The sequence below is a fragment of the Ovis canadensis genome, chromosome 25, assembly GCF_042477335.2.
Source record: "Ovis canadensis isolate MfBH-ARS-UI-01 breed Bighorn chromosome 25, ARS-UI_OviCan_v2, whole genome shotgun sequence".
Classification (NCBI taxonomy): Eukaryota; Metazoa; Chordata; class Mammalia; order Artiodactyla; family Bovidae; genus Ovis; species Ovis canadensis.
Window position 1 is genome coordinate 27,840,788 of NC_091269.1, and position 27,889 is coordinate 27,868,676.

The window sequence follows — 27,889 nt, forward strand, 5'->3', positions numbered from 1 at the left end:
GTGCAGCACCTTGATTTTGCTTCAGGCTCTTCAAAAGTGGCAGTTGAGTTTTTTGGTCTCTTCATATCTTTTGTCCAGAATTTGTCCTGTCTGTGCATGTAGGCAGTTATTTTTAGTCCCATACAGTTTCCTTGTATTTTGTTGTCTAGAAGAGGTGTGTCCAGGTGTAAGCAAGCATTGCGGCAAAGGGTCCCAGGTCCCAGCCTGTCTCACAAGAAGTGGTTAGAACTCAGGTTTATGTAGCATGCTAATTAAAAAAAAAAACAACACAACAATTAATTTGTAGAGAAGTGATAAGATGAAGGAAAGGAATTTTGAGCTTCTGGGAGCAGCAAATTGTCAGAAGGTAAATATAAGGTGGAAACTAATGGATAAATAATGATTAGTTTGATGTGTAGATTATTCTGTACAGGCTTTGGACTGATAGTAGACTGGCATTGTCTCAGACATCCTCCTGTCTTTCCTCGTGAAGTGGAGAAGGGTAGGAATTATTCATGTCTGATTTTTCTCAATGGCCTTCAGCCGCAATATTCCTTATGCTGAAGTGGCTTATTTTGGGGTGGCACTCTCTGAACCTCTTCACTCAGAGTAGAATGCTTTTTTGATGTGGTTAATCAACCTACTATTAAACCTTGCAATTTATTACAATAAGAAATACACATTTTATATTGTTCTGTTTCTATTTGAGAATAGCACTCAGAATTTAACAACCACTTGAATTATTTCAAGAACATTTTATTTCACATGCAAGTGTGTTTCTTCCTGTTCTTTGAATAAATGATCTCAATGTTCTTTATGATTAACAGACTTACTTTAAGCCATACTTAAAAAAAAATCAACTTAGCAATTTCTTTCTTTTCTTTTTTTGGCCTGTGAGCAGAATCATTCTGATGGTTATCTTTCTGCCTTTCCAGGGAATGATCAACCTTGTGCTCGAGTGTATAGACAGGCTGCATGTGTATAGCAGTGCTGCACACTTCGCTGATGTTGCTGGGAGAGAAGCAGGGGAATCTTGGAAATCGATTCTGAATTCTCTGTATGAGTTGCTGGGTAAGAAGTACGATTGGCTTTTCAAGGCAACTGAGTTTGTCTATTCAACGTGATCATGTAACAGTTACAGCAGCTTTATAACTTACTTCTTAATTGAGGCTTTTCATGTTTTATTATTGCACTAAAGTAAATGATGTTTAGTATTAATATTTAAATCTATTTCTGAGCATGAAAGATGGCCATAGCTGTAGATTTACCTTTGATTAAAAGAGGAGAGTCATCTAGGGTATAGTTTTTGAGTGAGGGGACTCTATAGGGATGCATATTAAATACTTCCTTTTTGATTCTGAAGTTAGTCCCACATGAGCCCATTTTCTCACCATTCCATCTTGTCAGGGATCTCCTTTAAGCTTGTGAAGATCTGTATTTGTACCTCCTAGGTGCTCTTGGCATACATTCAGCAAAAATTGCAGTAGTTTATGCTGTGTTCCTCTTGGCTCTTTACAGACATAATGTGGTTGGATGGCTTTAACATGGTGATTTATGTCACAGGCTTAGCATAACATATTATTCTTATCATATACTCTCACTTATTTTGGATACTATTGTTGTCATCTTCTCTCTCATAGTAATACTCTCTTCTTCCACTTCTTTATTTATGTTGTTTTTGCTTTTAAATGTGTCTAAGAAAATAAACTTTACTTGTAACTGTTGAGTATAGCAAGAAAGTTCCAGATCAGCTGATAGAAGGTCATAGCATCATGATTATTGCAGATACACCTTCCTTTTGGTTTCTTTATCAAAGATGGAGGAAACAAAGTTTTCTTTGTAGTTCCCTCTAGGTTGAAATGCTATATTCTATTATTTCACTCATTCTCTGAACACAGCATCACGCATCTCATACACTGGTAGCCTACACGTCTGGTGCATCGCTGGTGTTCAGTAGATATTTGAGATGTAAACCTCAAGATCATGTTGAGAACCTGGTATTGTAGGTTTCTGGTTAATTCCTAAGTTCCTCCTCTTCTCTCCACTGATATTTATTTCAGACTCCAGGAAGCCCTCACATAGTCAGCATTTTCATTGACTCTCTGATACTTGAAATACAACTTCTTATTCTAGAATAAGAAGAATATTTGAACATTCTTGAAATCCTCAAGCCCCATGGCTGGTCTGTCCCTTCCTGTTCCCCTGTGACCTCAGTCATTTTATCTCTAGTCTCTCAGTCCTACCTAGATCTTTATCTTTAATCCAGCACTGTCCTTTCAGACTGTTTAGAATTTTTTTATATCAGAGATTTGATATTCAGTAAATGTATACTTATTTGTAATATATGTTATACATTACATGTGCATATATATAGTATGTATTTCTTAAATATGTGCATTTATTTCCTTAATTCTTTGCATCCTTTTTGATTAAGGGAGGATTTAAGGGAGCTACATTGAATCCATTTAAGGGACTTAAAACTGACATAACTAGAACCCCCTAAAACTCACATCATAATGGAAAATAATAGCATGATAACAACATATGTAACTAAGATAGCGTACAATGATTTCAGGCAATGCATGCTTTGTGGCTTTCAAATTGATTTTTTCATGCAACAAGAGACATAAATTCTCAATATACTTTCTATTTGTACACACACAGACACACACACACTCACTCTTAACTGTAACATTTTCACACTGCTATTCCTGAGAGGGTTTTTGTTAATCTGCTACTCCTGTGTGTGGATATGTGTGTCGATCTGTGTGTATAATTAAGGAAGCTTTTCTGAAGCTATATATGCGTGCATGTATATGCTGCTGCTAAATCACTTCAGTCGTGTCCGACTCTGTGCGACCCCATAGACGGCAGCCCACTAGGCTCCTCTGTCCCTGGGATTCTCCAGGCAAGAATACTGGAGTGGGTTGCCATTTCCTTCTCCAATGCAAGAAAGTGAAAAGTGAAAGTGAAGATGCTCAGTCGTGTCCAACTCTTAGCGACCCCGTGGACTGCAGCCCACCAGGCTCCTCCATCCATGGGATTTTCCAGGCAAGAGTACTGGAGTGGGGTGCCATTGCCTTCTCCTATGCATGTGTGTATATATATAAATATAAATATAAATATAAATATAAATATATATAATTAAGAAGGATCTTCTGAATATATACATACACACACACACACACACACACATATGTATATATTCCTTTTCCCTTTTGCATATTTTCCCAAGTGTCTTGCCTCTTAATTCCTTATACAGTATCCTGAGGGGTCATCCTTGGTAACAGAGACTGTGTCCTGTTGGGGGAACGTGGAATACAGTGGGTGTGGGTTTCAGTAGAAGCTTCATTCATTCATCAGAGATTAATTGGATGCCTGCTATGGGAAACATTCTCATCTGGGAAGTGAGGTACAGTTGTGAGCAGCGTATATTCTCTGCTGTCATGAATCTTATGGTTGAGTAAGAGAGAGACAGATGGTGTAAATAGAAAGCTAGCCACAGTGCCGTGTAGTCACTGCATTTAATGCCTTGACCATCTCTACACGTTACTGTTAATCTTTGTTAGTGATTAGTAAGAGACTGATAAATTTGACTACATAAGAATGAAAACTTATAGGATAAATCATATCATTAAAAATAAACAGGTGGGAATTTTATAAAATATGCAGTCTATATGAAAGACAAAGGCTTAGTTTCTGTAATATAATTTTCATAAATCTATAAGAAAATATCATGTAACAGAAAAACAGACAACTAATATCAATGGATAGTTTATAGAACAATGAATAAAATAATAACAGATTTTCAACATGACAAATAAGGAAATGGAAATTAAAATAAGCAGAGATCATATTTTATTTATTAGATTGGCATAGACAAAATGGTACTACCCATCACTGGGGAAAATGTTGAGTAGGATCTGCTTGGTGGGAGTATAAATTGATGAAAATTTAAAAAACCAAGCAAGCCTCAGTCAGCAGTATATACAAAACTTTAAACGTGTATATCCTTTTACTCTCAGAATTTCCACTTTAAGAAATACAGTCTAGAGACATATTTCTACAAGTGTGGAAAGGATATCTATTGAAAAATTGTTTATAAATAGCATAAAATTGAAAACAATTTTTCTATCAACAGGGACTTGGTTATATAAGTAATAATATACCTATAGAGTATAAAACTGTGTTATCATTGAAAATTGAGATAAGTATACCATTTGAAAAATTGTGGGAAACAGGCTAGACTGCTGATCTTTTTAGTATGGCAAAGTAGGATATGATATTAAGTGAAAAAAAAGCAAGCTGCTTCCTGTATGTATAGTTGATTCCAATTACATACAATTAAAAATAGGTAGAGTAAGATACATTCATTTGTATACAGTGGATATTTCTGAAAGGATGCCCAGAAAACTGTTCGGTAGCTGCTCCTTGGGAGAGAGATCTTTTACTTGTCTCTGTGTAATAATAAACATGTTATTAATCTGTCCACATGTGTTATTCATTTGTTTTTGGCTGTGCTGGTTCTCCACTGCTGCGTGAACTTTAAATGATGGCAGCAAATGGGAGCTACTCTCTGGTTGGCTGTGAGAGGCCTTCTCATTGTGGCGACCTCTCCCACTGTGGGACACAGGCTTTGGGGCACAGGCTCAATAGTTGTGATGCACGGGCTCAGTTGCTCCATGTCATGTGGGATCCTTCTGGATCAGAAATTGATCCCATGTCTCCTGCACTGGCAGGCAGACTCTTTATCACTCAGGGAAGTGCTATATGTATTACTTTTATTGTTGAAAAAAATAGATTAACAGAAATGTACAATGCTAGATAATTGATAATGAAAGGAAAGTTACTTTATTCTTTCTAGTTGAGTTAAAAGAGAATATTTATGTCAGTGCATATAAATAGAATATTTCTCAGTGTACACATGGTTTAGTAATGGTTGTTTCAGGTGAATAGAATTATGAGATTTGTCACTTTGTTCAACTACTTTTTGTTCCCTTGACTACTCTTCATTTTCTGTTTTTATTATAGTGAACACTGGTTTCATGATCAGGAAAAAAATAGTGAATAAAATCTTATTTGACATAAGAACGATTTGATACCAAAAGTTTTTACTGAAGTTGATATAATCATATAATAGGTAGACATGTATATGTAAGTGTTTATTTTACATTGGCTGGAGAAGTCTCAGATTGTCAGCAGTACTTTGAGTTCAACAATATATTTATGTCGTTGTCCCTCTTTACCCTACTATCAGAAAGTTTGGTTCAACCATCAGCAACTTCAGCTTAATGAAGCCTCCTCCTCATTCTTGCAGAAAGGTAGACAGTAGAGTCTGTCATGTAGTTATATGTAAAATACACCTTTTCCTTCTTTTACTTCAGCAGTTTTATTTAGCATGGAGAGAAAAGGGAGATGGAGGGAATGATAATCTATAATGATTTAAAAAATTTGATGTGAATATATTTAATATGTGTTTTAGGTACAGAATAACAAAAGTAAATTTATGAGCTTGCCATCTGGTAAGACCTGGGGATCTTATAGACACCGATATTCATAGTTTGAAAAGCATCACTGGGACATGATTTCATACATCTTTTCTCGCATCCACACAGTTAATCTGCAGGAGGCTTGCAGGCCAGGAAAATTTTCTAAAGATGTCTTAAAAATGCTCTTTGGCAAACTCTCTGTGAATACTCATTTTATGAAAATTCAAAGTATAAAACAAACAGGGTAGACATCTTCTCTTCTAGGAAGGTGTAAGTTTCCAGTTTCTGAATCTTTAAAGACTGAGAAAGGATAGAGCAAGGTAAGATTTTTGCAAATCCAGATTATTTTCCCATTATCTTAGGGACACAGATTTTCCTAAATTCCCTAAAACACTGTGGGAAGGCAGTTAAGGGTAGTAAAGAAGGGCATTGGCTTTAGACACGCTCATACCAGATATTACCCTGACAATCGTATTTACAGTTTTTTCTCATCTTGTTCTCCAGGAAACCCTAAAAAGGCATTTCATTACCAAGACATATTCCTTTTTTTCCAACTTGGTAAAGATCTCATGGCTATGAAATGAAAGTCATTAATTTTGATGGGAATTCATTATCTAATCAAGCTTGTGAGATAGCTGTTTTCTTAATTTGCTTATATACTACCATGACCCTGCCCTTCTAAACTATCTAGACAGAATTTCAGCAAGAAAAGATTGTGGGGTTGGGGGCTGCATAGCTCAGGACCTGAGCATAGACTCAGGCATCAAAATTGTCTGGCTTTAAGTCTTGGCTCCACCGTGAGCTGTGTGTGTGTGAAGAGCTTTTCCTTCTCCTTTACAGGAAAGCTGGGGACTTCCCTGGTGGTCTGGTGATTAAGACTCCATGTTTCCAATGCAGGAGGTCTATCCCTGGTCAGGGACGTAATCCTACATCCTGCAACTAAAGATCTCACATGCCGCAGTGAAGACTGAAGATCCCATGTGCTGCAACAAAGATCTGGCACAGCCAATTAATTAATTAGTAGTATTAATTATTAATTAATTAGTTGATTTAAAATTAATTAATATTAAAATTATATAAGAAAGTTGCTGTTCTCACCCCTCAGGGTAGAGAGAGGGGAGAAGATAGCAAATTCCCCATCTCCAGCAATAAGGGTGCCCTTCTACCTCCACATGCAGGGAATGGAGGTGAATTTTTCTTGTGAGAGATTTATTTCCTGCTTTTAGGAAGACAGATGGGAGAATCAGAGTGTCCGTCTTGCTTTGGCCATTTCTTAAATAACTTTAATTCAAAATACTCAGTCTGCCGTGGAGGCACGTTTTGGCGCAGCCTGCTCTGGGCCCTCACAGACTACTCTCTTAAATTCTCCAACAACATTCTGATGGGTTTTTTGTTTGTTTGTTTATGGTTGACAAGACTTAAGAGCACCTGAACATTTTAAATATCCTTGTGGATTCTAGTTCTATTTCCTCCCCATTTGTCGATGCTGTTTAAGGCCTGTTCTCATAGAATTTCTAGGTTTTGAATGTAAATTCCAAGAAGGAATATAGTTTGGTTTTTTGTTGTGTCTCCAGCACCTAGAATAGTCCTTGATACAAAGCAGATAGTATTTATTGAATAATTTTTAAAAATTTATTATATTTTATTGAAGGATAATTGCCTTACAGAATTTTGTTGTTTAAAGTGAGCATTTCCTTGGAACTCTATAAATCTTAATCCATCTGTAATTTTCTGATTCTGTATTTTGAGAAATTATGAATTAGAGTTTAAAATACAAAAGCATGAGGACATGGGGGAGGATACTAACAAGCAATGCAGAATATTGTTAATCATGGTCTTTCAATACCTGCAAGTGTCACTTGTATTTCATATTCTGATTGAATAACAGTTTAAAGATTTGATGATTTTTGCTGTTCAGTCATGTCCAACTTTTTGTGGCCCCGTGGACTGCAACACATCAGGCTTCCCTGTTCTTCACCATCTCCCAGAGCTTGCTCAAACTCGTGTCCGTTGAGTCGGTGATGTCATCCAACCATCTCCTCCTATGTCATTCCCTTCTCCTCCTGCCTTTAATCTTTTCCAGCATCAAGGTCTTTTCTAATGAGTTGGCTCCTTATATCAGGTGGCCAAAGTATTGGAACTTCAGCTTCAGCATCAGTCCTTCCAATAAATATTCAGGACTGATTTCCTTTACCATTTATTGGTTTGATCTCCTTGTAGTCCATGGGACTCTCAAGAGTCTTCTCCAACACCACAGTTCGAAAGCATCAATTCTTCGGTGCTCAGCCTTCTTTATGATCCAACTCTCACATCCATACATAACTACTGGAAAAACCATAGCTTTAACTAGACTGACCTTTTTTGGCAAAGTAATGCCTCTGCCTTTGAATATGCTATCCAGGCTGGTCATAAGTTTTCTTTCAAGGAACAAGTGTCTTTTAATTTTGTGGCTGCGGTCACCATCTGCAGTGATTTTGGAGCCCCCCAAAATCTGTCACTGTTTCCGTTGTTTCTCTGTAAACTTCTTATTGATTTAGTCAACATCAGAAAAAATTCACTGAACATGCATGTCCTTTATGAAACTTAGTTCAAAGTGTGCTTATAGTATTTAAATTTTACTGTACTTAACCAGTGATCTTATTCCATAAGAGACTAAATACTATTTATTCCTTAAGAGACAACATACATTGTAAGTTTCAGAGAATACTTAAGGTTATAATAAGACAGAATGTCTAATCTAAAGGAGCTTAAAATGTGCTCAAAGAAAACCTGCAGACAATTGTATTATATTCACACTTTATTTAAACTTATATTTGCAGTGCCAACCATAGCACCTGATGCACTTATGTTAATATTTCTTAAATAAATGAGGAAGAGTAGTCTGATGGGTGAAAGGTTTTAACTTTCCTTCAGGCCAGTTAGCCAACAATGGCAGAGTATTTTAAGGTATAGCATGCATGTCTTGCTTTGAAGAAACAACATTTGTCTTGAGTTTGCTTGTTTCTGCACTTAGAAGCACCTTGTAAAGTTGCCATTGTTCTTTGCCCTTGAGAGTGGTTCTTTGGGCTTCCCTTGTGGCTCAGCTGGTAAAGAATCCTCCTGCAGTGCGGGAGACCTGGGTTTGATCTCTGGGTTGGGTAGATCCCCTGGGGAAGGGAAAGGCTACCCACTCTACTCCAGTATTCTGGCCTGGAGAATTCCCTGGGGTCGCAAAGAGTCAGACATGACTGAGCAACTTTCACTTTCACTATAGCATTAAACACATGTAAACCACTTTACACATCCACGTGCACACATAAACAATAGCAAATCCCTGCTATTGGACTTCAGCTGTGGCCTGATCCCTGAGGTTTAGTTGGCTTGATCCAAGTTCCAGCTTCATGAGCTGAGATGGGTTTAAGACTTGCCTTTGATATCTGTACATTTTGTGGGGGTTATTTGGTTACACTGTCTCCCACTTTCATGCTTCTTCCTTATTATCTAATGTTTCTCTGAGGTTACATAGTATCTTAGTGGCAGACTATCACATCCTCACTCATATAAACTTCCATTCTATTGAACAATTGTGAATCATTTATTTATATATTTATTTACAGAATTTATTGTGCCTTCAGAAAGTCCCTGTGCAGGATCATATCACAGGGCATGCCATTTTCCTCCTAACTTCATTCATCTCCCCTCCCCCATTTTATTTCTTATTTTTTGGCCACACATGGGGCACATGGGATCTTGGTTCTTCAACCAGGGATTGAAACCCTGCTCTCTGAAGTGGAAGTGCAGAGTCTTAACCACTGGACCACCAGGTCTATCCTTTCCCCCCTGTTTTAGAATAAGAAAATTTCCCCCTTTGACCCAGGGAGTCCCACACTTATCAATCAAGGTCTGTATCTATCCCAGGCACCTACCAGAATCTTTTTCTCAAAAAATCAGCTCTTACCGTCTAAGGAATATTCTAAAAAATAATATTCCTTAATTCTGTGTATATACTTACACCAAAATGGGCTCATATTCTCCATATCCTTATATAGCATTTGTTTCCACTGACTTCTATATTGTGGGCATCTTTTCTTGGCAGTAACTATAGCTGTCATCAGGCTTTAGTGGATGTATTCTACCCTACTGATGGGATGTGTCATCATTTATTTAGCCCACATTCAAGCTGTTTGCAAAGCTTTGCTATTATAAACAGTGTTACAATGAGTGTTCTTGCATTTCTCTGTATACTTTTTCATTACTTTAGAAACTCCCTTAACTGATTTCTTCAAGACTAACGTGCTGAATTATAGTAGATCACACTTTATCTGTAAAACATACTCTGCACATGCACACACATGTACACTTGCTTGGATAATGTGCCAGAGGCATTCTATTAGAGTTAAGTTTTTTTTTTTTTTTAATTAGAAGTACATCCATTTTCTGGGTCTATGGTGATCATCATATGTTTCACCTTTGACTTATTCTAGCATATTTCTCTCTCATTGGAGTAATGAACCCACAACAAACTGTGGGAAATTCTTAAAAAGATAGGAATACCAGACCACCTGACCTGCCTCCTGAGAAATCTGTATGCAGGTCAGGAAGCAACAGTTAGAACTGGACATGGAACAACAGACTGGTTCCAAATAGGAAAAGAAGTACATCAAGGCTGTATATTGCCACCCTGCTTATTTAACTTATATGCAGAGTACATCAAGAGACACACTGGGCTGGATGAAGCATAAGCTGGAATCAAGATTGCCGGGAGGAATCTCAATAACCTCAGAAATGCAGATGACACCACCCTTATAGCAGAAAGTGAAGAAGAACAGAAGAGCCTCTTGATGAAATTAAAGAGGAGAGTGAAAAAGTTGGGTTAAAACTCAACATTCAGAAAAACTAACATCATGGCATCTGGTCCCTTTACTTCATGGCAAATAGATGGGGAAACAGTGGAGACAGTGACAGACTTTATTTTTGGGGGCTTCAAAATCAGTGAAGATGGTGACTGCAATCATGAAATTCAAAGATGCTTGCTCCTTGGAAGAAAACTTATGACCAACCTAAACAGCATATTCGAAAGCAGAGACATTACTTTGCCAACAAAGGGCCATCTAGTCAAAGCTGTGGTTTTTCCAATAGATGTGAGTGTTGAACTATAAAGAAAGCTGAGCACTGAAGAATTGGTGCTTTTAAACTGTGGTGTTGGAGAAGACTCCTGAAAGTCCCTTGGACTGCAAGGAGATCAAACCTATCGTTGGTAAAGGAAATCAATCCTGAATCCTTCAATAACTGAAGCTGAAGTTCCAATACTTTGGCCACCTGATGCAAAGATCTGACTCATTTGAAGACCCTGATGCTGCTAAAGATTGAGGGTAGGAGGAGAAAGGGACGACAGAGGATGAGATGATTAAATGGCATCGCTGTCTTGATGGACATGACGTTGAGTAAACTCTGGGAATTGGTGATGGACAGGGAAGCCTGGCGTGCTGCAGTCCATGGGGTCGCAAAGAGCGACTGAAGTGAACTGAATGCATTGCTGATAGTGATTTATAAATTGCCTCCTTGTATAAGATTTGGGGATCTGTATTCATAACCAAGAGTTTCCTTTAGTTTTCTGATATGCATGCTCTCTTTATTAGGTGTAGATAGCAAAGTTATACTGTCTTGATAAAATGTATTAGAAGAGTTTTCTTAGTTTCTTTACTTTGGAACAGTTTAACATAGCAATGACTTGTTTCCTGAATTTAGAATAAATGTTTTTGACTTTAACATACTTTTCAATATTACTCATTTTTTGTTAATTCTATTTAGATTTTCTTGTTTGGTTCAGTTTTCATGAAAAAAATATTTAGAAGTCATCCTTTTTCCTAAATGTTTAAAAATTTCAGTACAGCAATAAGTGGCTGTGTATGATTCCTGTTCTTCTTAATTATGTCCTTTTTTTTTTTCTTGATTAAAGTTGTTGGCATTTAGCTTATATTTAAAGGGAGGGATCCTTAACAGTGTTGATCAGTCCTGTTTTTTCAGTTTATTACATAGATCTCTTCTACTATTTCTAATTTATTAATGTCTACTTTTATTGCTCTATTTCTTTTCTTTTTTCTGTTCTACTTATTTTTTATATTCTCTTTGAATATTTTGGAAGGAATGTTTAGTTAACATTTTTCACTCTGTTAATAGCAACTCTGCTCAGTCACTCAGTCACGTCAGAATCTTTGTGACCTCACGGACTGCAGCACGCCAGACCTCCCTGTCCACCATCAGCTCCTGGAGCTTACTCAAACTCATGTCCATCGAGTTGGTGATAGCATCTAATCCTCTGTCATCCCCTTCTCCTGCATTCAGTCTTTTCCAGCGTCAGGGTCTTTTCAAATGAGTCAGCTCTTCGCATCAGGTGGCCTAAAAGTATTGGAACTTCAGCTTCAGCATCAGTCCTTCCAATGAATATTCAGGACTGATTTCCTTTACTGTTGACTGGTTTGATCTCCTTGCAGTCCAAGGGACTCTCAAGAGTCTTCTCCAGCACCACAGTTCAAAAGCATCAATTCTTCAGTGCTCAGCTTTCTTTATAGTCCAACACTCACATCCATACATGACTACTGGAAAAACCATAGCTTTGACTAGATGGACTTTTGTTGGCAAAGTAGTGTCTCTGCTTTTTAATATACTGTCTAGATTGTTCATAAGTTTTCTTCCAAGGAGCAAGCGTCTTTGAATTTCATGACTACAGTCCCCATCTGCAGTGATTGTAGAGCCCCCCAAAATAAAGTTTGCCACTGTTTCCATTGTTTCCTCATCTATTTGTCATGAAGCTATGGGACCAGATGCCATGATCTTAGTTTTTTGAATGTTGAATTTTAAGCCAACTTTTTTAGTCTCCTGTTTCAATTTCATCAAGAGGCTCTTTAGTTCTTCGCTTTCTGTCATAAAGATGGTGTCATCTGCATATCTGAGGTTATTGATATTTCTCCCAGAAATCTTGATTCCAGCTTGTGCTCCATCCAGCCTGGCATTTCTCATGATGTACTCTGCATATAAGTTAAATTAGCAGGGTGACAATATACAAACTTGACATACTCCTTTCCTGATTTGGAACCAGTCTGTTGTTCCTATTCAGTTCTAAGTGTTGCTTCTTGACCTGCATACAGGTTTCTCAAGAGGCAGGTCAAGTGGTCTGGTATTCCCATCTCTTGAAGAATTTTCCACAGTTTGTTGTGATCCACACAGTCAAAGGCTTTGGCGTAGTCAGTGATGCAGAAGCAGATGTTTTTCTGGAACTCTCTTGCTTTTTTAATGATCCAGCCTATATTGGCAATTTGCTCTCTGGTTCCTCTGCCTTTTCTAAATCCAGCTTGAACATCTGGAGATTCACAGTTTGTGTACTGTTGAAGCCTGCCACGGAGAATTTTGAGCATTTCTTTGCTAGTGTTTGAGATGAGTGCAATTGTGCGGTAGTTTGAACATTCTTTTGAATTGCCTTTCTTTGGGATTGGAATGAAAACTGACTTTTTCCAGTCCTGCGGCCACTGCTGAGTTTTCCAAATTTGCTGGCATATTGAATGCATCACTTTCACAGCATCATCTTTTAGGATCTGAAATAGCTCCACTGGAATTCCATCACCTTCACTAGCTTTGTTCGTAGTGATGTTTCCTATGGCCCACATGACTTCACATTCAGGATGTCTGGCTTTAGGTGAGTGATCACACCAGCATGGTTATCTGGGTCAGGAAGATCTTTTTGATACAGTTCTTCTGTGTATTCTTGCCACCTCTTCTTAATATCTTCTGCTTCTGTGAGTCTGTACCATTTCTGTGCTTTATTGTGTCCCTCTTTGCATAAAAGGTTCCCTTGGTATCTCTAATTTTTTTGAAGAGATCTCTAGTGTTTCCCATTCAGTTGTTTTCCTCTATTTGTTTGCATTGATCACCGAGGAACTTTCTTATCTCTCCTTGCTATTCTTTGGAACTCTGCATTCAGATAGGTATATCTTTCCTTGTCTCCTTTGTCTTTAGCTTCTCTTCTTTTCTCAGCTATTTGTAAGGCCTCCTCAGACAATCATTCACTTTTTTGCATTTCTTTTTCTTACAATTAGAATGTTTATAAAAAATAAAAGAAAAACTTGAGTACAGTTTTGACCATCTACTTTTGGTTATGTAAGGCAGTGCCTATTTTTGATATTTGCTAGATTCTAAAATTATGGTATTGATTCCCTCATTGATTAAAAGTATTATTTTGGAAAAATTTTAAGCTTTTATGTAGGTTTTATTTTTGTTCCTGCTTTTCTTACTAATTTCAAGTTTTATGTTTGTTTTTTATTTCTGATTTTGGGCGGATCATTTTTGTTTCTGCTTTTCTACTAATTTCATTAACGTTGTTGTCTGATAGCATAGTTCATATACCATCTTCATTTGTAGTAACTTTAATGACATTTTTCTCAGTGGCTTACCGTATGATTTTCTTAAATATTCCATGGGTTATTAAGAGGGCTTATTTGTGCATTATTCGCTTTTTTTGTTGTTTTTTCTTTGCTGCAACATGTGGGGTCTTCCCTGTCCAGGGGTTGAACCCATGCCCCTTGTGTTGGGAGCACGGAGTTTCACCACTGGACCACTAGAGAAGTCCTAGTTTCTTCAAGAATTACCTTATCTCTCACTTTTGACCTCTAGAAAATTGTTGATATCTTTAATTTTAACAGCCTGAGACAGAATTAAAGGAGGGGTTAAATATTAAGCAAATGACACTTTATAAAGATTCAAACTCTTCACCATATACTTTCTGTCAGTTGCTATTGTTCTTGGTTAGGAAAAGATATTCTTACAGGCTAAAAGTGGAAGTCCCACTGAGCATGTCAGACTCCTTTACCACACCTCATCCTCAACACTCTTGTCCCTGGCACTTATCATTTTATGTGTATGCGTGTGTGTGTGTACCTGGTTACTGGCTCTTATTGGTTCCAGAGCTGGAGGAAAGCCTAAGTAATTGAATGCATTACCTTATAATATTTGTACAAATGTTATGTGGGCTCCATTCACAAAAGAGCTTTTCTTATGTAGTTGAACAAACCTAAGCCTTCTTGTCTTTTGTGTCATTATTGCTTTTCTTCCTCTCAGTCCAGGTAACAGCTTTTGGGAGGAAGAAAGAGGAAATATGAAGGTAGTGTTTTAGTTTCATTGAGCCCTGTTGCTCTTAACAAGGAGATGAACAGGTGGCATTCTCAAACTTCAGTTCTTTAAACTACCTCCTGGCACTACCAGATTTTAAAATTGTGATTTTTTTCCTTAAAGGAACATATTTTTCACATTAAATATATTATATAAAAATGTCATTTGCCATTTTTAAGCAGTTATACAGTTTCTGAACAATCTTATGGGCATAAGAGTAGAATTTACATAAAATATTTACCATATTTGCTTTGAAATAACTGAATGATTTAGAAACGTGAGTTTTAAATTGAGTATATCAGTTAGGTTGAAAGATATCATAAAGGTAACATAGGCATTTCAGATAAAATGGGTTCTTTGGTTCAAGAGGTGTTGAAAACACTACTAGGTTTAAAAAAAAAAAGGTTGAAATAGGTAACTTTACTGCAGAGATTAGTTTCTAGAATCTTTCATATGCATTGTGAATCTGTAAATGGAAAGAAGAGATACTGGGGCGGCGGGGAAGGTTTTCAAACTCATTAGCCATCTGCCCTCACACCCTGTTTTTTCCTATAACAATTTGCTGATGCATCTTTGTATGTTTGTTACACTTACCTGTTGTATCTCCTAGTATCTTGTGCTACATTTTCAGAAAAACTGATGTTCTCTTAATGTCTCTATTATACAGGTGAGAAAATTGAACTCTAGGGAAATTAAATGATATAGTCTCACAGCTAATTAAAAGCAATAAGCATTAGAACCCAAGTGAGGAAAATTCATGGGGTCGGACACGACTGAGCAAATGAACTGAACTGAACTGAACTGAGGAAAATCCCAGGACACTAGCTTTTCCGTTTCCCTTCATTATTACTTGAAATATGAAATGTTACTTTCTCAAAAATGTATTTCTCCTAATAAGCAGTGTTTTTGCAGTCCCCATTAATAAATATCAGTTCAATTTTATGTGTATATGATATATATGTGTGTGTGTGTATTTGTATGTGTTTTTGGTATAAAATTAATGTATTGTGTTTTTGATCCAATATTTGTGCCTACTATGGGCTTAATTTGGTTTCAAATTAGAAAATCACACAACTGTAAAATCTGCTTTTTCTTTTGCAGCGGCATTAATTAGAGGAAATCGTAAAAACTGTGCTCAATTTTCTGGCTCCCTTGACTGGTTAATCAGCCGACTGGAAAGACTGGAAGCTTCTTCTGGTATGTTTTCCAGTATCTCCTTTGTATGATATAATATTCCTTTGTTTCTATTTTATGTCCTTTAAGACATAAAAACAGATTCAATGCAATTTAAACGTTATCCTGTTACTAGGTTAAAATTTTTACTGATGGCTGAAATCATTGGTATTTTCATTAATTATTTCTGAAAAGCAATGTAAGAGTATCTTCTTCATTTACATTTATAAAAGAATGAAGTTCAGAAAGCCACTGAAGTGCCAGAATCCCCATTATTTTTCAAACCAGTTCTTCCTAATATACTATTGCATTGGTGGTTGAGTCATTAAGTGGTGTCCAACTCTTGTGACCCTGTGGACTCTAGCCTGCCAGGCTCCTCTGTCCATGTAATTCTCCAGGCAAGAATATTGGAGTGGGTTCCCATTTCCTTTTCCAACGTAGCACCTTACAATACTCTACAGATAAAAAGATCTGTTTGGGTGGAGTGTTTTTGTTTCTTAGTTTAAGTGAATTTAATTTGAAAAAATACATTGGTTTGGAATTCTCATTTTTAGTTTTTCTTTAAGTAATTATGTGGACAGATTTAGGGGAAAATGGTTTTCCAAATCCTATAGGAAAATAGTTTATTTTTTAATTTTTTAAATAATAGTATTTTTATTCAGAGTCAAATCATAAGATGTGATTATTGTTACTAAGTTGGAAGATACAAAAGCACAGAAATGTTGTTTCAAAGGTTAATCATGTTCCTATCAACCAGATATATTTACTGTTAGCATTTTAACCTGTGCTATTCCAAGTCTTCATTCCCTTTACTTTTTATTGAAATTTCTATAGAAAAGTTTGTAAGTATAAGTATGCAGATCAGTTCATTTTCACATATAGGATATATTTGTGTAACAACCTGTTACCAAACAGAATATTATCACCTATCAGAAACATACCCTGGAGCCTTCTTCCACTCATCCACTCCTCTGCTCCAGCACCTAAGTATTACTGTCATAGATTTATTCTGCCAATTTTTGAATGCTATGTAACTGAAATCATGCAGAGTAAATTTTTGTGTCTTGTTTTTTTCATTCAGTGTATTTGTGAGATTCAGTCACAGTAATTTATTTTAAAGGGATTTAGTAAATACAAATAAAAGTCTGCATCATTGTAAAATAGTTAAAGACCATAAAATCAGATATGTCTGTATCTAACAAGAATGCTACTTTTGTATTGATGTTGTGGAGATGTACCCATGCATTCTGTGGCACAGCAGTTTGTCTCAAGGACATGCCAAGCTGAGTCTATTGCTCCTACATCAGTTCACATAGTATTCCCTTAGTTGCTCTTCTCTAGTACTAATGCCTATTTCTGTTACTTATTTTTCCTCTCCATTGCCTATACTAGTGGTGAACTCCTTCAAGTCAGGGGCTCAGTTTTATTCATCTTTGTGTTCTTTGCATCCACCGTACTGTCTGGCACCTAGTAGGTACTTTATAGCATTTGTTGAATGAGTGATAAATGTTTAAATTCACTGAAGAAAATACTTATCAATACAGAAATAATGCCATGACTGTGCATGATAGAGACCCATTCAGGGACATGTTTGTTGGAATTGAATGACTATCGAGAGAGAAGTGCAGATGGTTGTGATCAAAGCAGTTTGGTTTTAAGTCAGAGAACAGAATTTCAGAGTTTAAGACTGAATAACTTAGAAATCTAATGTAAGAGAAATTTGAGTAACACTTGAGTTCTAAGGCATTGCTGGATCATTGGGTGACAAAAATAAAAAGGCAGATTGTTGAGAGTACAAAAAAGGTGTAATAATTATGAGACAAAGATTTTCAGGGTACCGCAGTGTGAGTGAGATGACTATGAATCAATATAGAATATATTCATTATGGAAAAACTGAATAGCTACTATGGGGAAGTGATCAGATAGTAGTAAGATGATGGCAGGGATTGCAAAAATGGATAAATTCTTGATTCAAAGCATCTAGAGTTGTAGGCAAGTTCCCGTGTATACAAAAAAGAGTATGCTGGTCTCTTTCACTGGCCCAGGGAGTATCTAGAAAGAGAAAGGAACAGAGCAACCTTCCGGATGAAGTATGGGTTCTATACGTTGCTTCACTTTTTTAAAATATGCACAGCAAAAAGAAAAAAAGCAAAAAAAAACTCAAAGGGAAAGAGCAGAAAGAGAAGGAAAAAACAAAGCAGAGCATCCTTTGACCTTGTTAACAAACAAAGCTTGGGTCCACTTGTCCTCCCACAGTAAAGCCAGTCTACTGACACTGGGTTGTGTTGAAGGAAAGTGCAGCATTTATTGCAGGATGCCAGGCTGGTGGAATGGGCAGCTCACACTCCAAAGCATGAGTGTGATGGCTTTCAGCGAAGCCATCAAAAAAAGTGGGGGTCGGAGCTGCAGGGTGCATGATCAGCTCGTGCACAGCTGTCAGATTGGTTGGCATCAAGGGGAAGTTTCCAGCATCATCAACCTTCTAGTTTAAAACAGGGTAGAGTCTGTGTGCTTGTGGTCTGCAGTTTTCATCTGGTTGGTGTCTGCTTCCTGTACAAACAACTTAAGAATGCATGTCAGGTCTTTATCTATATCTTTTGGGACCTGGGAGTTTGGTGATTCAGCCATGTGAAGGGTTTGTAGTCTAAAGTGTTACCAGTTTCCCAATTCAGTGCTATTCTTTTTTTAATTTTTACATCTTCACATTTCAGAATCATTAACTCTTTTATTAATGTTATTTTTTACTATGATAAAAGTCACATAATATACAGTTTTAACCATATTTTACTGTACAATTCAGTGGCATTAAGTTCATACAAATGGTGAAACTCTCACCATTATTCATCTCCCAAATTTTTCACCTTCCTAAGCTGAAATTCTGCCGCATTAAACACTTAGCTCCCCATCTCCCCTCTCCACCCCACCCCTAGCCTCTGGCTCCTGACATTTACCAATGTGCTTTTATGAATTTGACTCTTGCTGGTGAATCTATTACTGCAAAGCAGAAGTAGAGACACAGATGTAGAGAACAAATGTATGGACACCAAGCAGCTGTGCGGGGGATGGAGTGGAGATTGGGATTGACCTGTACACTTCATGTATGAAGTGGATGGCTGGTGAGGGTCTGCTGAATAGCAGAGGTGGAAAAAATACAATCTCTTTTTAGGACATATATTAAGTTAACCTTAAAAATGCATTCAAGTATACATTAGTTACAGACAAATACTACTTGATTCGTAATCATTAACTCTTTTAAGACTTAATGGATGCCTGAGAGACTAAAGCAAAGGCCTTTTTACTTCAGAGAACAGCGACACCGAGGCTGGTATATGGTTTCAAGCTCAGCCACACAGAGTCCACTGTTTAGTATTCAGTTCAGTCAGTTAAAGGCACAGATCTATTGGCTGCACATCCCTACCTGATATGATCATTTCCCAATCCAGCTGCTAGTAGCAGATATTTCCGCTTCAAATAGAAGCCTTGTGCTCAGAGAAGGCAGATTGAAAGTCAGGAGTAGGAAGGGTCCTTAGAGAATGCTTCCCCTCACATTCTCACTTTGGAGGAAGAAAATTGAGGCACAAAACCTTGAAATGACTGCTTTGAAATTCTAGAATTAACTTTATAGCCAAGATGAAAACCAGCTCCCTCATATCAGGCTTGAAATATTAATATGTTCACTATGCCTGATAGCCTCCTATTTTTTACGTATCTAAAATAATTTTCACAAAACAAGTTTCCCTACTGTAGAGAGTACAGTACAAGTTTCAGTAAATGCTTCCCTGCCCCCCCCCCCCCAGAGGAAGCAGAACGTTGCTCAGTTTTTAAAATAGACAGTAACAATAAGTCTCAGCATATATATGTGTGTGCTCACACAGAAATAATATAAATATATTTCAGTCATGCCGTATTGTTTACTGAGTGCTTCCACAAGCATCAGATTTTCTCTATCTGGGATTGCTGAACACACATGCTCTGCTGCTTGTCAGTCTCCCAACTGTGTTAGTAGCTTCTGTATCAGAGTATGAGCAGCAGAGCAGAGCTGGGGGTCTGACAGCTCTCAGTTGCCTTCAGGACAGGGCAGTGGACAAAACTCAAAATAAACTTGTGTGCAATTAAGTAGAAAGCTGTGAAGTCTTGAGAAGAGTCAGTAAGAGGATGTGTTAATGAAAAAAGCTTACCTTAGTTTATGTTCCACCAGAAGTAGACCTTGAGACAAGGATTGAAAGGCAAGTTTATTTGCAATTTGAGTGGACGTGAGACAGGTAGAGAGGGTATGTTGATAAAGCAAGTTACACCCATGGGTACTTGAAGCTTTTATTTTTCTGGTGTGAGGAGGAATTCTGCAAACACCTACATTAAAATTATCCCACCTGAGAGGCGAGGGAATTGGAGTATTTGTAACCAGTTTGTCTTCTGTAGTTGAGTGGTGCTCTCTCCTGAGGACGTTAACTGTAGGGCTGCTCTAGCTGCTGCTGGAGTCAGAGCAAACCTTAAAACAAAGAAATGCAGACTCTGGCAGTTGGAAGTCGGGCAGCGTTCACCAAATGGAGAAGGTGAGAGTCTGACCAGGGCAGCATCCACTACCCAGGCAACTGCTATTTCATTGTATGATAGAAATAGGCAGCTTTTTTCTTCTTTTTTTTTAATGTTCTGCATTATCTAAAGTTGACCAATGTCACCACTGCATAAAGCCTTATTAGACTGTCTAATCAGTTTATAAGAATATCCACTATGAATTTTTTTGGTGGGGTGTGGGGGAATAAATTAGACAATGTCACAAACTTCATGTGTGATTCTGTGCCTGGGCCAAATTTAATTGAAAAGACAAAAGATTTGTATAAAAAATACTGTTGATTGAGTTGATGTAATCCACTCAGGCTGGGTGTTCCTTTAGACTGTAGAATTTTTTTCAGTCCTTAAGATGCTTTTTCAGAAGGTGGTTAAGAACAATCAGCTGGTCAGGAGGCTGACTGTTTTTTTCTTATTTTTGATATAGTCACTTCCCCCAGATAGTTTTGCAGGGATCAAAGTGGGCTTCTTCTGGATTCCTGCTAATTCCTCCTATACTTAGCAAGTGCCGTGAATGGTGTTGCTTCTGGGTTTAAGCAGAATAAGGGGCTGAGAGTGGTCCTGAATTTCCAGAGCTTTGCACTAACATACAGTGCAGTTTTTGTTACCTGGAAACAGGACAATTTAAAGCGTCCAAAGATTTCACAGCTATTTCTTACAGAGCATAAACCAGTCATTTTTCAAAGGAAAAGCTTTGTAGCTACTGGAATAATTTGTCACAGAAGATTGTGTTTAGGAAAGTCCTCTACCTTAATATCTACTTAGGTATAATCAGTTGAGTTAGAAAGAATATGGGCTCACAGGATATTGTATGAGATCCAGTATTAGGGACATAGATATAACTAACCTTCTAAAGTGATACTAGCAATCCAAGCAGCACCAGTGATACCAGAGAAAGAGACCATCTTCTAGGAGATAGCCATAGAAAAGGTGTCTTTAGCTCTTGATTGAAAGCTTTTGATTTTGCAGAAAGTCACATATGTTAAACCCAGGAGATCATGTACCTGAACCATATAAGAAACACTGAATCAGAATCACGGTGATATTGGAGACCTTTTAAAGAAAATCTTCTATGATAGTTATTGGGGTCAATACATGTTTGACTCTGTAACACCACACGGTAATCATCTATTTGCATCCAGAGATTTCACCTAGAGCACATTACAGTGATTGATGTTTTTAATAATGATCTTGGGGTCATCAAGATATGTAAATGATGTTTAATGCTGATGGGTCACTAAATATAGGGGAACAAAAACTATATTTTTCAAAGATAGTCACTGTAAATGTTTGAAATCATGTTTTAGAAGTTAAAGATTACTAATTTGATAGTTAGCTAAGACTCTTGTCAAAAATTAGTAATTTTTGAATGACACTAAAATAATCAGTATACAGCCTACAGTATGTAGTAAAGCATTAAGTTGTAACTGGAAAGGAAAAAGAGGGAAGAGAATGGGGAGTCTGGATTTGGAGGGCTCCCTGTATTTTGAATGTGATAAATCCAAAAAGAATTCTCCCAAAGTCAAGTCCAAATGAACAAGAACATTATTTTCTGAATGCAAACATGATTCAAGTTGCTGGGTTATCCACAATCTTTATCCTATTTCAGAATGCCTTTCTACAAGCCCATGTATGGGACTGATGGCAAACTACTTTTCTAGAAAATAGTTCTTGAAACATAAATCTTCAACTGTCTCATATTTGAGAAAAATTACCACTTTGCCACTTAGAATTTATTTTATAATCATTTTCATACTTAACTGTTTAACCGCATAGCTTATTTCTAACAGTAGGCATTAAAGTGTGAAGGAAAACTGAAAGTGACTAGGCTGAGAGCATGCCTGGCTTTTAAAAAAAATTTTATTTATTTAATTGGGGTTTAATTAATTTACAATATTGTAGTGGTTTTTGCCATACATTGACATGAATCAGCCATGGGTGTACATGTTTCCCCACCCTGAACCCCTTTCCCACCTCCCTCCTCATCCCATCCCTCAGGGTTGTCCCAGTGCACAGTGTTTGAGTGCCCTGTTTCATGCATCGATCTTGGACTGGTCATCGATTTCACATATGGTAATATACATGTTTCAATGCTGTTTTCTCAAATCATCCTACTCTTGCCTTCTCCCACAGAGTCTAAAAGTCTGTTCTTTATATCTGTGTCTCTTTTGCTGCCTCACATATAGGGTCATTGTTATCATCTTTCTAAATTGCATATATATGCATTAATATACTATATTGGTGTTTTTCTTTCTGACTTACTTCACTCTGTATAATAGGCTCTAGTTTCATCCACCTCATTACAACTGATTCAAATGCATTCTTTCTAATAGCTGAGTAATATTCCATTCTGTATGTGAACCACAGCTTTCTTATCCATTTGTCTGCCAATGGACATCTGCTGTTGCTGTTGCTAAATCACTTTAGTGGTGTTCAACTCTGTGTGACCCCATAGACGGCAGCCCACCAGGCTCCACCGTCGCTGGGATTCTCCAGGCAAGAACATTGGAGTGGGTTGCCATTTCCTCCTTCTCCAATGCGTGAAAGTGAAAAGGGAAAGTGAAGTCGCTCAGTCGTGTCCGACTCTTAGCGACCCCATGGACTGCAGCCTACCAGGTTCCTCCGTCCATGGGATTTTCCAAGCAAGAGTACTGGAGTGGGTTGCTATTGCCTTCTCCGAATGGACATCTAGGTCACTTCCATGTCCTAGCTATTGTAAACAGTGCTGCGATGAACATTGGGGTACACGTGTCTCTTTCACTTCTGGTTTCCTCAGTGTGTATGCCCAGCAGTGGGATTGTTGGGTCATCATTGGAAGGATTGATGCTGAAGCTGAAACTCTTCTGGCCACCTCATGCAAAGAGTTGACTCATTGGAAAAGACCCTGATGCTGGGAGGGATTGGGGGCAGGAGGAGAAGGGGACGACAGAGGATGAGATGGCTGGATGGCATCACTGACTCGATGGACGTGAGTTTGAGTGAACTCTTGGAGTTGGTGATGGACAGGGAGGCCTGGTGTGCTGTGATTCATAAGGTCGCAAAGAGTCGGATACGACTTAGAAACTGAACTGAACTGAACTGAAGGGAGTTTTATTTCCAGTTTTTTAAGGAATCTCCACACTCTACTCCATAGTGGCTGTACTAGTTTGCATTCCCACCAACAGTGTTAGAGGGTTCCCATTTCTCCACACCCTCTCCAGCATTTTTTGTTTGTTGACTTTTAGATAGCAGCCATTCTGACTGGTATGAGATAGTACCTCATTGTGGTTTTGATTTGCATTTCTCTGACGGTGAGTGATGTTGAGCATCTTTTCATGTGTTTGTTAGCCATCTGTATGTCTTCTTTGGAGAAATGTCTGTTTAGTTCTTTGGCCCATTTTTTATTGGGTTGCTTATTTTTCTGGAATTGAGCTGCAGGAGTTGCTTGTATATTTTTGAGATTAATTCTTTGTCAGTTGCTTCATTTGCTATTATTTTCTCCCATTCTGAAGGCTGTCCTTTCACCTTGCTTATAGTTTCCTTCATTGTGCAAAAGCTTTTAAGTTTAATTAGGTCCCATTTGTTTATTTTCGCTTTTATTTCCATTACTCTGGGAGGTGGGTCATAGTGGATCCTGCTGTGATTTATGTCAGAGAGTGTTTTGCCTGTGTTTTCACCTAGGAGTTTTACAGTTTCTGGTTTTACATTTAGATCTTTAATCCATTTTGAGTTTATTTTTGTGTAAGATGTTAGAAAGTGTTCTAGTTTTACTCTTTTACAGATCACTGTTTGACCAGTTTTTCCAGCACCACTTTTTAAAGAGATTGTCTTTTCTCCATTGTATATTCTTGCCTCCTGTGTCAAAGATAAGGTGTCCATAGGTGTGTAGATTTATCTCTGGGCTTTCTATTTTGTTCCATTGAGCTATATTTCTGTCTTTGTGCCAATATCATACTGTCTTGATGACTGTAGCTTTGTAGTATATTCTGAAGTCAGGCAGGTCGATTCCTCCAGTTCCATTCTGCTTTCTCAGGATTGCTTCCTCTATTCGAGGCTTTTTGTATTTCCATACAGATTGTGGAATTATTTGTTCTAATTCTGTGAAAAATACCATTGGTGGCTTGATAGGGATTGCATTGAATCTATAGATTGTTTTGGGTACTTTACTCATTTTTACTATATTGAGTCTTTCGATTCATGGACATGGTATATTTCTCCATCTATTTGTGTCATCTTTGATTTCTTTCATCAGTGTGTTATAGTTTTCTATATATAGGTCTTTTGTTTCTTTAGGTAGATTTATTCCTAATTATTTTATTCTTTTTGTTGCAGTGGTGAATGGAATTGTTTCCTTAATTTCTCTTTCTGTTTTCTCATTGTTAGTTTATAGGAATGCAAGGGATTTCTGTGTGTTAATTTTATATCCTGCAACTTTACTATATTTATTGATTAGCTCTAGTAGTTTTATGGTGGAGTCTTTAGGGTTTTCTATGTAGAGGATCATGTGAGATCCTCTGTGTGAGGAATCTATGTGAGGATCCTCTATGTGAGATCTATGTGAGGAACAGTGAGAGTTTTACTTCTTTTTCAATCTGGATTCCTTTTAGTTATTTTTCTTCTCTGATTGCTGTGGCTAAAACTTCCAAAACTATGTTGAATAGTATTGTTGAGAATGGGCACCCTTGTCTTGTTCCTGACTTTAGGAGCTTTTATAGAAAGAAGGCTTTTGTATGCCAGGTCTTTACAGCTCAGAAAGGAGCATATGTACAGAAGTGGTCTCCCTAGCCTCTAACTAACCAGCCACCTAAAACTTTAGATGAGGAGCATGTGAAAGGGCAAATTCCCAAGGGCGGGTGGTCAGTTGGCACCTGTTATGGTCACTTCCCTGTCCTTGGAGGATTCTAGTACTCTCCTAAAATTATACTGGCTCCAGCCACCTGGGCTGCTGCTACCCATTTTTCAGCCAAGGGCAAGCAGTTGTCTTACAGCAGCCTTATATTAATACTTGTCCCACCTGTCCTCGGTGGCTGGTCTCCATCTAGGCTGCAGCTGCTATCTCCACCAAATCAAGAGAGCCTTTGTCTCCCAGGAGTTTTTTGGGAAGTTCCTAGAATTCAGGTTTCCATCCTGCCTCCTTAGAGTCTCCATAGTTGGTATGAAGATGGGAGTGTTCACTCCTTTTGCTGATTTTGTTTCTCCCTGCATGTAGTCTTTTAGGGTGGCATTCCACAAAATCCGGGCTTCCCAGGTGGCACAGTGGTAAAGAATCTGCCTGCCAATGCAGGAGACATAGGAGACATGGGTTCAGTCCCTGGATCTGGAAGTCCCCTTGGAGGAGGAAATGGCGGTATTCTTGCCTGGAGAATCCCATGGATGGAGGAGCCTGGTGGGCTACAGTCCAGGGGACCACAAAGAGTTGGACACAGCTGAACGACTGAGCACTCATCTACTCTACAGAATCCTGGTTAACTAGAGAAATGAAAGAGGAAATCTTTTCCTGGAATAGCTGGATAATCCAGGAAGGACTTACTTAATAAAAATTGCTTATTAAAAACAAAATCACAGTGATCTCTACATTTTACAGGATTGGTTTCTAGTTCTCTTGGATACTGAACTTCTGTCCCATTGCCATGGACAAAAATGAAGTTTCACCTTTTATTTTTAATTTTATTGAAGTATAGTTGATTTATACATGAGCTTTTCTGTGTTGCTGCTGATCAATGGGTTTTTATTTTTTCCTGAAATTTTCTTCTAATCAGAGTTGTACATTCAGCATTTCTCTACCTTTTCCTATTTTTTAAATTTTTATCCTCTGTTTAAAGTGAAACATAGTTTATAATGTTTCCTTACTGGTCCTTTTTATTTCACTTTATTTGTCTTTTATGTTATTTTGTTACAACCATAAAATATAACAATACTTGGATCCAAGCCCTGTTCTAAAAACTTGGCATGTATTATTTCTCACAACTGATCCCAAGGGCCTTCTGTGTTGATGTGGCTACCAGTCTGATTCTTTTCACTCCTCTCTGAAATAGACTGGTGAAAGTTCACCAGTGGCCTTGTGCCTGCTTGGCACAAGGTAAAATCTCCTGATTAGATTCCTCCTGGTAGGTAAAGTTAGACCAAATACAAGACTTCTACTCTGTGGCTTATTTCCAGTTTTTCCATGCAGACCCTCAACAAATTTGGTTCAATCCTGGAAAGCCCTCGGCATGAGCCATGATCAGAAAGTAGGACAGTTAAGTTTGATCCCAGATGGAGCTCTCATAGTTTTAGAAGCCAAGTAAGAAGCATGTAAGTCTCATGATAAAAAGCAAACTGTGAGGAGCATGTTCCCCCATCCCAGCACGTGGACGCTTCCAATATCATTAAGTTCTTTCCAGACACTTCGTTACATCCTCAAAGATTTTTCTTGCTCATGAGGATATAAACAATTCAGGAAGTTACAGCCATAAACATTTTAAGGCAAATGGTTCTGGGAGTAGGGTTTATAGCAAGATCGGGTAAAAGCCTTTCACACCTGATTCAAGGCTGGTTTTTGTGTGTGTGCGTTTGCCTGATATATAGGATTCACTCAGTTTTTTAGTTCCTTTAAAATGAAACTGTTCCGTATATACGTGTGGATGTAGTGTGTTCTTGGGAGGAGGTGAGTTCAGGATCTTCCAATGTCACTTTCAGTCTTTCAGTTCAGTCGCTCAGTCATGTCCGACTCTTTGCGACCCCATGGACTGCAGCACACCAGGCACGCCAACGTCACTACCTTGAACCAGAACCTTGAAATATTTTCTCCTTTAAAAGTTTTGTGTGCTCCTTTCATTGAGTGGACAAGATTTTGGAAGAGAAAAACAGTTGACCCTTGAACATCATGGGGCTCCCGGTTGCCGACTATCTGTGCTATTGAAAATCCACGTGCAACTTTACAATTGGCTCTGTATGTGCAGTTCCACATCCACAGATTACATCAGCCTTGGATCATGTACCACTGTAGTGCATATTTAGTGAACAAAATCCACATAGAAGTGGACTTGCCAGTTCAAACTGAGTTGTACATACTCCAGCAATAACTCGCACTAACATCCTGATGGGATAACTTCTGATATTTTTTGAAATATATGTATTATTATACCAATAAATATACTTTACATAGTTGTAATCCTAATATATATCCAGTTTTGTATCTACTCTTGAAAGTTTATATTATACATTTCTGTGTCATTATTAGAAACTTCACAAGTCATTTCTATAAAAGTCATTATGTTGCAGAAACCAGTACTCAAGAAACCAAGCACCACACTCAGAGAGTTGGAGAACTCAGGCAGACCCAGAGGAGTAACACTCCAAGCTCTGAGCCCTGAACAAAGGGGTTACAGAGTTTTTATAGACAGACTGTAGTGGGCAGCACTAGCTATTACTAGGCTGGTTTAAACTAAGGGGTCTTGTGTGCGCAGGAACAGTGGTCACGATGGGCAGGGGAATGCCTGACCTGGACAGGCATGATTAAGCAGGTTTGCAGGGGCTGGGCGGTTGCAAAGAGCAGGGCAAGGGTGAGTGAGATAAA

At 37.9% G+C, this 27,889-nt stretch overlaps 1 protein-coding gene across 1 annotated transcript in view; it reads left to right on the plus strand.

Annotated features, from left to right (window-relative positions):
• Nucleotides 1-27,889, plus strand: part of RYR2 (ryanodine receptor 2) — an 809,907-nt gene that overhangs the window by 423,280 nt on the left and 358,738 nt on the right. Inside the window, exons 16-17 of the mRNA XM_069571617.1 lie at nt 915-1,050; nt 15,711-15,806. Of these exons, the coding sequence (XP_069427718.1) occupies nt 915-1,050; nt 15,711-15,806 (232 nt within the window). The remainder of the gene's footprint in view (nt 1-914; nt 1,051-15,710; nt 15,807-27,889) is intronic.